The 12,268-nt window shown below is 37.0% G+C and overlaps 1 protein-coding gene across 4 annotated transcripts in view; it reads left to right on the plus strand.

Moving 5' to 3' along the window:
* TENT2 (terminal nucleotidyltransferase 2) overlaps positions 1–12,268 on the plus strand; it is a 36,185-nt gene that overhangs the window by 17,247 nt on the left and 6,670 nt on the right. For all 4 annotated transcript variants that reach the window (XM_063295565.1, XM_063295564.1, XM_063295566.1 and 1 more), the window contains one exon: positions 6,805–6,941. In XM_063295565.1, coding sequence (XP_063151635.1) covers positions 6,805–6,941 — 137 coding nt within the window. The remainder of the gene's footprint in view (positions 1–6,804; positions 6,942–12,268) is intronic.

Raw genomic sequence — 12,268 nt, forward strand, 5'->3', positions numbered from 1 at the left:
TACTGTGTTATAGCACTTTTTCCTGATGCTGATCTAACTTCTAATGTTTTATATCATTCACCTTTGATCTTATTTCCAAGGTACCAACATGCCTCAAGATCATGTTTTGTATGTTCACTTTGGAATTTTTTCCATAACGATTATTTGCTCTATCTTCTGCCAAGCTCTTTTTTAACTCTCTTGTGGCAGTGATGGTACTGATCAATAGTTATGCTAAAATAGCAATTTATATAATAGAAAGAAATGAACTGGCATGCAGGAGACTGACAATAAAGGGGTGATTAAGGGATGGCAGTTGCATAGAAAATGTAGAAGTAATTTAAAACTTATGCTTCTCTTACATTACAATAGTGAATTAAAAGTTCCTGATTTCAGGCTCACACTTGGCATAGTAAGAGATACATACTAGGGTCACTCACTTAATTTTATTATATAAAATTCCAATGAAGTAAAAACTTGAACAAAAGCTTTTTGTTGAAATTTATGTAAGGTTTTTTTTTTAATTTAAATCCATAATTATTATGGTTCACCATATTGGAATCTTTCTATTTTCAGTTATGCCAAATCATTAAAGGACCCATATTCTTTGTATATGTACAATATGCACAATCTCTGTACCTATATAATCTCAGCTGAAAATCTGCTTTTTAAAATGCTGGACAGGCATAGTTATGTATCTAAAATCAACAATTGCACATTATTTAAATGACTGGGAAGTATCAGTGGAAAACATATGGCAGCGTTTTACAAGTAGATTTAGCTGAGCTGCAGGGATCCCATGTCTTAAGGTAATATTTAAGATGCAACAAAACAAAATTTGATTTAGCAACTGCAGCATGCAGTTTGCAGTTTTTGATGTCTTTCTTCATATGTACTTTTCATACTGCAATAAATTTGAAATGGCATTATGTCACCTGTTCATCAGTTAACACTGCCTGTAAATATGTAAGGACTACAGTGCTTTGGATATAATTCAGAAGAGGTTCTCTGGGTGATGCGAAAGTATGAAAATGGTACGTATGACTCATTAAAACAACCATGTCATTTTCCAGATTCATGCAGCTGCTGCAGAAGCCACACACTACTGGAATCAGATGTGGCTGCCTTAATGAGATGTTGGGTTTGTGTTTCCATGGTTCTGGAACCATCTCTTTTGAACCAAATCCAAAGCACTGCACAGCCATAATAACTGGACTGCTTTAAATATAGTTTACTTTTGGATGTTTAACTTGGACCAGTGTGAAGATAAGATAGGAATTTCAAAATTAATCCTACTGCAAGGACAGAGGGCTTTTTTTCAGCACAAGCACCAATTAAAGTTAGACACTATCTTACTAGGCATTTTCCAGTATTGGATGGAATCCAAATAGTATATATCCTCAAGAAAACATCTCAGGTAGCTCTCAGAGACATTAATTGCTAATGCATCATTGTTTTTAAGCTAACATGTAAATCTACTTAGAACTGAGTGGAGAATTCTGTTCAAAATCACAGGAAGGGCCACTACTTGAAAACTCTTTCCATAAGCATGTTTAACCAGAAATAAGAACAGCAGCAATTGCCAACATAGCCCTATCTGTGAAGCAATTCATGACTGTAATGTTACACACATCTACTGAGATATATGTTTAAAAAAATTCAAAAGAACAGCCCTTTATTTATTTTATTTAATTAGTCCCTGCCCATCTCCTCCCATCAGGGGACTCTGGGTGTTTTACAATATAATAATCGATTAAAATGACAAACATACAGTACAAATATGATATATAAATGTAACATTACTCTTAATAAATAAATATAAAAAAAGAGTAAAAATAAGAATAAAAATAAAAAATGTATATATTTATTGCAAAGTAACAGAGATCCAGTTCAGAATCACAGTAAGAGACATGTGAACACAGATAGAAGTAAAGCAGCTTAACATCCAGTATATTTTACATATATATATATATATATAGGAAGATGCCTGTTGGTTAAACTAAAATTAGTTTTCGGTGTCCATAACCTTGCAAGATTACTGAATGATCAGTTTTATTGAAAAGATTTGGACTTGTATATGGTTTCTTTGTTTATACTTCCTCCTTAATTTGTTCATTGGCATTTCCTGGGATAGTTTTCATATTGCTCCATTTTTCAGGAAAAACAATAAAGTTTCTTTTAAAGAAGCTTGACAGAATCATTTTGCATTAATGGTTATAGAAATTCCAGTTGTCTCTGCAGTACTCACTCTGTGCTCCTGTGTCAGTCAGCATAACTAGTTTAGAAAATCTGGTGTTCTTAGGAAGAAAAGGCAGGAATTCTGCTTTGTGTCAAGTGATAGATATCATTGTCTTTTTTTTTTAAGCTGGCACTCTTTACATACTCAAAATTACGTAAGCATAACTGAGCAGTTCAGAGAGTTTTTTGGCTGCTGTGCTATTATGAACTGTGAGGGTCTGTAATCAAGAGGGAAATGGTCCATTCAACCCATCTGGGGGCACAGAGGATTATCTGCTTGGATAAGCTCAATTCAGGCATTCAAACAGGTATTTTGCTATGAGCATTCCCTGTGAGATCTCTTCCTTTCCCTACATTAATATTACTCAAATTACATTAACTCTTCCATCCACACATACAGAGTGGATTTCATGAAGAGAGGAAAGGCTTCATGTGTACAATTGTTCTTGCCCACGTGGAAGCCAGAGTCACCTGCAAATGTTAGCACTGTATGTGTAGATGCCCTGAGGAAGTTGAGACCATGACTTTGGTAGAGGACAGGCCTTAATGCAAGGGATTATGTAGGGAATATGCTTTTTGAACAATTGAATAGAGCTATATATTTCTGGTTTCGGATGTCTTCATGATGAATTGTGATTTGATGTGAAGGTAGCAGGTATGCAAGACTTACAGATAGCAAAGAAGGCATGCAGCCGATATGCAGGTAGCCACTATTGATACAGGGCAACCATCTTCAGTGTAGCACCCTCTAGAGTGGCAGGACTATGACTCTCAGAATTCCCCAGCATAAAGGGCACTAGATTGGGAGAGGTTGCTATAGAAAAATGAAGACATGAAATGAACCAGACGTGAACCAGATTTAAGCTGCTGGGGTGAAAGTGGAAGCCAGGTTCTCCAAGGGAGTTCTTTAAATGCCACTTGTTTCACAGGCAGGATTGGTTTGATGAGCAAAATACCCTTTGGTATAAGGGTAAGATGGTTTAAGGAGGAGGGATTTAAATGCATTGAACTAGGTTATATTTAGTGCACTAGGAGGAAGAAATGTCAGAGGGCACTGGGTGGGCCATTTTGGGGAAAGGAAGGTTGCCAACTTAATGTCAATTTCCACTTTTGGTCTGGGGAATCTTGGCTCAAACTGCTGTTGGTAAACACCAGATTTATCTGGACAAGACCATGATCATCTATGATGTGGAAGTAGATGAGCAGGTAGACCTGGTTTGTGGTTGTGCAGTGGCAGCAGTATTGGTAAGAACTGCCCTCCTGGATTTCAGGTTATTAGCAGTGTCAGTGCCAGGCCAGGAAGTGGAGATGCTGGGGTTGACTTTTAAAGGCATCATATCTGTGACCAAGGACTCTGCTGCTGAAATAGCCGGATATGAATGCCTATATGTTAATTTGGGCAATGGGGACAGTCTAGGAATTGTGCTGGTATGCTGACTACCTTGCTACCCGGGCAGCTTCCTGGGCTCTTGGGCTCTAGACTAGTTTTGGAGTCCTCTCACCTGTTAGTGCTGGGTAACTTCAGTCTCCATATCTTGGGTGCTGAATCCAAGAGAGTCCAGGTTTTTATAACAATCATGGGCTTCTCTCAAGTAATATCTAACCTGACACACACGTATACTTACTTATAAACTGCTGGGAGTCCTAGATTTGTGTTGGATCAGGCTTGTTTTGTTTTTTTAAGTCTAGAGAAAAAGTCTAATGAATTGCAGGTCTGAGTCTAGAACATGAACTGTTTCTACCAGATGAAAAATTCTAACTAGGTTCTATAAATTGTCACACAAATTACCTGCTCCCCTATTTTGCACAAATGCATTTTAAGCAGTCACACAATCAGGAGTCCTTTGAGGCCATGGCTTCGTGTTACAACTTTTTCCCCCCCGCAGGCTTATCAGCTGAAATGTTGTTAATTTGACTGTACTGTATGCCCCCTTTCGATGGAATCGAATTATCCATTCAGTCGTTTCCAACCCTTGGTGATTCCGTAAGCCAGCTCTCTCCATGATTTCTGATCTTGTACAGCTTCTTTCAGTTGCTTTATATTTTGGCCTGTGTCTGCTTTGATTACATCCAACCAGCGCATTCTTTGGCGTCCTCGTCATCTTTTGCCACTGACCGTTACAAGTATAACATTTTTCTCCAATGATGTTGATCTCATGACATGACCAAAGTAACTAAGTCTAAGTTTTGTTATTTTTCCTTCTAGTGACATGACTTTGGATGGACATTTAACTAAATGCATTGCATTTTAGAAATTTACATTCAGTCATGGTTAATTGCTGGCATGATTAGCGCTATGTCAGAACTCATTGGGTGTGTTTGGGCAGTGATTCCCTCCGTGCAGCCTAGCTGCTATTTTGTTGGGAGGATAAAAGAATGTGGTCGCTGCATGTATTCAAGCCTTGAGCTTTGAAGAGAAACAGTGGAGTATAATGCAAAAATCATTTTACAATTTTCCTACTACTTCCTTGATTTATATCTTATAACAAACCTTGATCATCTAAAAGTTCTTCTACTAAGCCCAGAATTGTGTTTCTCATAATGGCAAGGTAAATCCTTCTGAATCCCACTAAAAGTGTTTAAAAGAAAATATTCCTCTCACTACCACATAACAACCGGTATTCATCATAAATTTATAAATCTGGAGATTCATAATTAATCTCCTGAAACTGACAGAACCTATGACTATGAATTACATAATCTAAGTGTGTAATTCTTTTTTTCTACACTGAATCTGTCAGTCAGTTTTCACTGAGGAGCCTCAGTTACAATATTTTGTTGGGCAAATTAGAAGTGGGATTATTTGCATTTTTAGAATGCAAACTGGCACAATTTTAAATGCAGTGGGATGTTGGGGGTTTCCTGTGTATGTAGAAGCCTTAAAGGAGATTTATTTTTCCAGCAACCACAGTAGAAGAAGAAACTGTTCAGCCTTCACTCTCTGCTGCTCTTGTCTTGATAATTATCAGCTTCAAGAGCAGCTGCTGTTTGCATTGTTTAAAACATACATATTGAGATGCATTTAGCATCATGTGTAGTTTCTCCTTGAGAGAGAGAAAACAAAAACCCACACCCTGCACATCATACAGATTTTAACTGGAAGATTTCAGATGTTTTCCCATTTCCCCCATGTAAATTGCTTGGACACTTTGTTTTAATTGTCTTTTCTTGTATCTTTTTGAGGTTCATGATGATTTTTCTAAAGTGGTTGACCAAAACCACAACTTTCCAAATTTAACTAGGGTCATAAATCAGTCATTGGTGACATGGTATGAAAATGTTTTCACCACTTAGCAGGATAACATAAATTACTGGCTGATGCCACAAGGATCAGTTGTTAAACTAGCATATTCTAGATGATTCTCTGTTAATTGCCAAGCAGGAACTAATATCTTATGAGTCATCACAAGGTCAACAATTTGGTGTTGTATTCTTACCTCATAATGGAATGGCATAGTGAAAGGAATAGCGCTAAAGTAAAGCATGTTGTTTATATTAAAGCAAAGAAATCTGTTTTCAAATTCAGTTATCCGCTTTCTTTGGTTGGCCTTGGATTTGTCACTCCTTGCTATAATACTCTAGTTGTACATTGAGACTAGTGAAGGATCTTGCAGAGCTGTCAGAAGACGTTTACATTTACATCTAGAATGCTATATAATTGATTAATAACATTATTTTAAGTAACCGCTTAATTTTTCAGTTGCGCTGAAACAATTGTTATGAATCTTTGGTAACAACTTTGATCTGTTACATGCAAATGAACCAGAATGGTAAAAGTCTAGAATTGATCCTTCCTACCACCAACTTTTTCAGAAAAGCTTATGTGAGGTGTAATCAAAATAAAATGCATGTATTGCCTGGAGTATATATTAAAGCTTTAGCTGCCCAATATAGGAACTAAATATTGCAGGGGATTCCTAAAATATCTCTTTCCTGTATTTCCTTATTCATGTTTTAGGCATATTCAGTTTTATTCAACTCATAAAACAGGATATTAAGGTTTTGATTTTAATGCAGTTTGTCAGAAGAATTAACTAAAGCATTTTTCATTTTAAGGGGCATCTTTAATTACCTGCCAGCATGGAAAACTTTTCCTTACTTGTGTAAATCAGCAAAAGAATGAGATTAAATGTGTATAATTTTCTTTGCATTAAAAAAAGAAGTAATTTAGATGGGCAGGTAATGCTCAAATGCCTGAGGAATAAGACAAAATTTACAAATGGCAGGGTGATAACCAAAGCCAACTAAAAGGTGATGTTTCAGAACTTTCAGAAATCTTTCAACTTCTAACTTTTCTAGCACAGATTTTTTTTTCTATTGCAAAGTATGAAGATTTGAAAGTAAGCAGGCAATAACATGCTTAAAACTATTAATATTTTTTATTTTGTAGATGTGAAGTTTGCATATTGAATTTTTAAGAGTCTGATCAAGTTGGCATATTACTTAAAATAGAATATATGAATGGAACTTGTCTGAAAGTGAAAGGAATGTTTACTTTTGACAGTATCTGAACAGATTACATACAGCATCACATGCTGGTCCATAAATAGGACTTTAATCTCTATTTTTGTTACTTTGTTTTGACAGGAATCTTTTGATCCTACTATGCAGCTGCATCTTGTGCATCGAGCACCATGCACCATTCCTCCTTACATTTCAAAAAACAAATCTACACTTGGAGATCTATTGCTGGGCTTCCTGAAATACTACGCAACAGAATTTGAGTGAGTGATCAGCTTTTTATTTTGATCAATTCTCTGGTGGCTTTGTTCTACTCTGGTTGCAGTTTATAGATGAGTTCCAGTTCCGCTCCATTTTAATTTAAGGAGCAAAGGGTTCCTTTTTACTAACTTGTTTAAAATGGAAAAAGAAAGATGCACAGGGAGAAGTTAAAGCTCTATCATTAAATGTTAGCATGTAGAGATAGACTTAAAATGTAGGACATAATCTGAAAGTTAGATTTGGTAGTCTCTAGTTCAGAGTTCACTGAAATAGAGTGGGTGCAAGCTGTATCTAAAAGAGTTCTGTTACATGTCAACACCTATTTAGGAAGGTGGTAGTGATGGTGATACAATTATTTGGTATCATCATCATCATCGCTATATTATCCTGCTTTTCTATATCTGGAGAGGTATGTTCTCTTGAAAAGTTAAGATGGAATCATTAAGATCTGGATCATTCTCTCTGGCATTGTGATGATAGAGGGGTTTTTTCCCCCCTTTAAGGGTGCCTGATTTTGTTTCAGAGCCCTGTGGTTCTCACCTGCTACTCAGCACCAACTGGCATTTCTTAGTTCACAAGGCAGTTTTCAGTGGAAGCATCCATAAGAGCCTTCCCCGCCCATCACTGACACCTTTCTTTGTATGTGGATTTCAGCTCCCGGGATTCCATTGTTAAGAATTCCAGGAGATAGTTCATACACCTGGAGAGCATTTAGATTAAGGAAAGCTGCTTCAGACCAAAGTTGCTGCCTGATGTTGCTATGCATTTAGTTAATTGTGACCTTTTCATGGTGATTTGGCTTTTTGATTAAGTCTATATAAGCCTGAACTGTTTGGCAGGATTAAAAACAATATTGCTGAACATCATAGCAGAACTGGAATTAATTGTATAGTGGCATCAGTAAAATACAATCAAAGTAAAATACTGAAGCATGATGATTTAATTTTGCCGCCTTGTTGCATTTGATTCAAGTTATATGAGCTATATTTGTACTGACTTACATGCTTTTGTGGGTGTCTTGAACAAAAGCTGTATTCTAGTTCAGTGACATTCTTTTTATTGCCTGCAAATAAATTTTGGAGAGTAGTGTGGGAAGTGGCCAGCATTTTCAGAGCTGGTTTTAAGTTTATAAGGTTCTTGAAATTTGCAACATTATATTTCCTCTGTGCTCCACATAGAGGATAGGAAAACTATGGGTTGTGACCCCTAGAAGGATTTTGAGCAAATTGGAGGGAGGCAGATACATTGAACGATAGGCAGGAAGTGCAGTGTTTGCAGTGTTCCAGCTTCTGGGGAAGGCAGAAGGGAAGTGGTCTGTGCTGCATGTGGCTAACAGTAAGTGCCCAGGCAGGGCACTTCCTTGGAGCTGGGATGAGAGCAGGGCCAAGTTCATCATTTTGTGTTAGCCGCTGGTAAAATTAGCAGGCATGCTTGGCCACTTCAGGCTTGACATGCCAGACAGGATTCACATCTTCACGGGAGAGAAATGCTCTCTCTTTTGTACCCAAAGAGATACCTGAACCCCACCCCCCTATATTAGTGGGACAGAGAAGTTTTTCATCCTTTTAAAACTGATCCAGAAATTGTTGGACCAGGGCTGAGAAAACAGGGGACTGACAACAATCCCCAGACTCTCAGATTAAAGTTTGGAATTTCCAGGAAAAAAGTAAATCAGGAAAACTAAAACAGATCCTTCCAAAGGAATTGATAACAAATTTAGGGAGGAATTTGGATTAGATATTGGTGTTTTATTTCTCTGTGCAAGTACACTAATTGTGTATATTTCAACATTTTATACATATCTTGGGTTGTGCCTGAGGAAACAGAAACCTTTTGTGATTTAAAATAATAATTTGAAATCTAACTCCATTCTTTTTTCAATTAGTTCTTTTTTATTTGTAATAGATCAGCACCAGCTTGTGCTCTGCTTGGAGCATTGTACCTCTTGTGAAATTGGTCCATCTCCCAAGGAAGGGCTGAAACCTCTTCTTACACTCAATTCTATGTGGCCAGGAAGTAGCAGTATTGGAATTATTTATTTTCTTTTTTTTATTTCCAGCTTTCAGTTACCAGAAAGGCAGCATAGGCTGTGAGAGCCCTATCTAGCTCACACACCAGGATAAAGGGGTAGATGTCTGATGGGGTACCTATTGGAAGATAGATGGTGGCAGCAGGATTTGCCATGTTGCTACTCCAAGAGGTAGGCTCACATGTGAAGACTCAGAGAATTTCTGAGACCTCTAGTCATCTACCCTTTGGGTTCAGGTAGGTTTACCACTACATATTGGCCATGCACACTAGAAGACAACCCAGAAGTTTTGTTTTTTTAAAAAAAAACACCCCTCCCCTCTTTCTTTTAAGGGTTTTGCCCTTAAAAGATTTGCCATGTTGCTACTCCAAGAGGTAGGCCCACATGTGAAGACTTAGAGGGTTTCTGAGACCTCTAGTCATCTACCCTTTGGGTTCAGGTAGATTTCCCATTACATATTGGCCATGCACACTAGAAGACAACCTTTTTTTTTTTTTTTTAACAAAAGTTTTGTGCCTGGTACACACAGGCACAGGTGTACTTTTTTTTTCTTTTTTCTAAACTCTGTTTAGCATAGATAATAAAGAAACTTGCATATACAAATGTTATTTTCATTTCTAGCTTCTGGGTTTTACAGGATAGTTAGGTTAGAATGGGGGGAGTACTCTAGAGCTCTCCTGTATGTTGCTGAGAAGTGGGAAGACATCTTTGCCTGCCCACCATCAGAAAACTTCTTGAGGGACAACTTGTCACATTCTGAAACTGTTGTGCCTGGAGTCAGGACAACCAGCTCAGTCACCTCAGTGGGACCCATTGACCCATTTGAGTTGAAATTAGAAAGTTTAATTGATTATGTAGAGGCCTTTGTGTCAATCCTAAGCTGTGGAATGCGCTTAGAAAAATGGGAATCCCAGAACATCTCATTCTCCTCCTAAAAAACCTATATTTAAATATAGGTTTAAATATCTTTTAAAAGATATATTTAAAAGATATTCAGATGCCGTGATGTGTCTATACCTATAATATCAGAATAGTGCAAACAATGGTATTCCCTGGGACACTCTTTGGAACTGAAAGTTAGACTTTGAAGAAGCAGGATAGGAAGAGTATTGACACCTTTGAACTTCGATATTGAAGAAGACTCCTATGAATACCATGGACAGACAAGAAAACAAACAAACGGATCATCAAACAAATCCAGAGTTCTCACTCGAGGCACAAATGACCAGGCTCAAATTATCCCATTTCAGACACATTATGCAAAGACTCAGCTCTCTGGAGAAGGCTCTAATGCTGGGAAAGGTGGAAGGAAAGAGAAGAAAAGGATGACCAGCAGCAAGGTGGACCGACTCAGTTACAGTAGCGATAGGTGCACTGTTGGGAGACTTGAAGGACCTGGTTAGGGACAGATTGTCATGGAGAAAATCTATATACATGGTTGATGAGAGTCAAAACTGACTTGATTGCACATAATCAATTCCAATTAAAAAGAGTAGAGCTGAATTCTAGGAGGAAAACTAAAAAAAATTGAGCTGGAAAGAGGGAACAAGAAGTGTACTCATCCATTAGAAGGGGAAAGATTGAAGTGAAGCCTCCCTCCTCCTACCGTTAATCTGGTACTCCCAGCAGTTTTGTGGAAAAATTCAATATTCCAAAACAGGAGGGAGAGTTTCAACTCTGCCATGTAGGAAGCAGTAAAAAAAGGGTCGATTTAAATGTGTTTTTATAAATAGTGAGATTAAGCAAGAAATGTTATTTTATTTTTCTTTAAAATATTCCTATTTATATGAAATTGAAGGTAAACTTTCCGGTTTGTGAAATAATTATTTATTTTATTTATATAAAATTGCATTTCACCCTTTAGTGCTTATGCATCATTTAATTATTTGTACTTAACATTCATAAGGAAAACTGTACTATACCCATTAGATGTTAGGGAATAGATTCACAATTTTTAAAAAATTGCACAAAATTAAAATAATGCACAATATTGCCTCTTAATTTTTGCATCATATAAAATGGTTTTAAAATGTACCATTGAAGAACTGAACCTTTATTTAAACTACTTAAAGTATATAATATGGTTGTAACAGGCTGGATTCAAAGGGGGAAAAAGGTGATTCAGAGTTTGCACAGGTGCATACATAGCACACATCAACACCAGGTCAAATCAATGCATATTTTCCTGGGAACGTGCTAGAGCTCAGGAAAACATGGACCTTCTTTAGGGAGTTGTCCGCATCTGCTATGTGAGTGCCCATACATGCTCTGAATCACCTTTTCCCCTTGGAATTCACATCACTGCATAGGCCTATTATGTAACAACTTTGTTTAATTCAAACTTCAGGTCATGTATGTTATTAGATCAAACCAAACAATGGATTTGCCATGTAGTCTTCTTTGTGGCAAGATGTTTACACAGAGTTCATGTACATTCAAATTTGAACTGATATTTGGATCAATTTTGCTAGTATTTTAGTTCTCCAACGTTCATATTTACTTTATCTGTAAAGAACAGTGCTGTGCTGGTCATTTTAGGGAGCCAATTTAGCTTCATCGGCTTGGTTTCTGTTTAACAAATGGTACTTTAGGGATTGGGACTAAGGACTGTATTCTACTTGACTGTTTAATGAATCCAATTTATCTTCATAATTTTCACATTCTGTCCATATTAAAACATTTGGGTTTGATGACAGACAATGCTAAGATTTTCTTTTCTTTTTGGAGGGATGGCTTGTCAATAGTATTAGCTCCTTGAACTCTTTCTTGGTTATCTCTGCTTAATCAAGAAATTATGCAAGATTCTTCTTTCTTTGGTACTTACTTGAAATAAATAACATACTTTGATATCAAGCAATTTAGTTTAATATTTTGGCTTTTTGATCTTGCTAAAGGTGCAACTAATTTTTAGTGATAATAGAAGTCAGATGGATTCAGCAAACAAAAATGTTTAGTTCAGTATAGATCAGAATGGCATCAGTGCCTGCTCTGATCTGCTTAATATCACTATATAACTCTTCCTTTCAGCTTATTTTCCCTGAATTTATTGACCAGTGGGGAGAATGACCAACTGACCTGTTTTTTGTTGTTGTAACTTATCTAATAGGTGCTCATCCAAACTCAAGACTAGGAGTCCAAGGACTCCCCTCCAGTTCTCCCCTCCAGATTTGTACCTAGTCCCATGTGATTTTAACTTAGCAGTCTTTTACTGATTTCCTTCCTCTTCCTGGATCCAGCAATCGCATTCCTATTTCTAAGGGACGCAGATAGGAACTTGTGTGTTTAATCCAACCTTTCGAG

This window comes from Candoia aspera, chromosome 2 (assembly GCF_035149785.1).
Source record: "Candoia aspera isolate rCanAsp1 chromosome 2, rCanAsp1.hap2, whole genome shotgun sequence".
In the NCBI taxonomy this organism is placed as follows: domain Eukaryota; kingdom Metazoa; phylum Chordata; class Lepidosauria; order Squamata; family Boidae; genus Candoia; species Candoia aspera.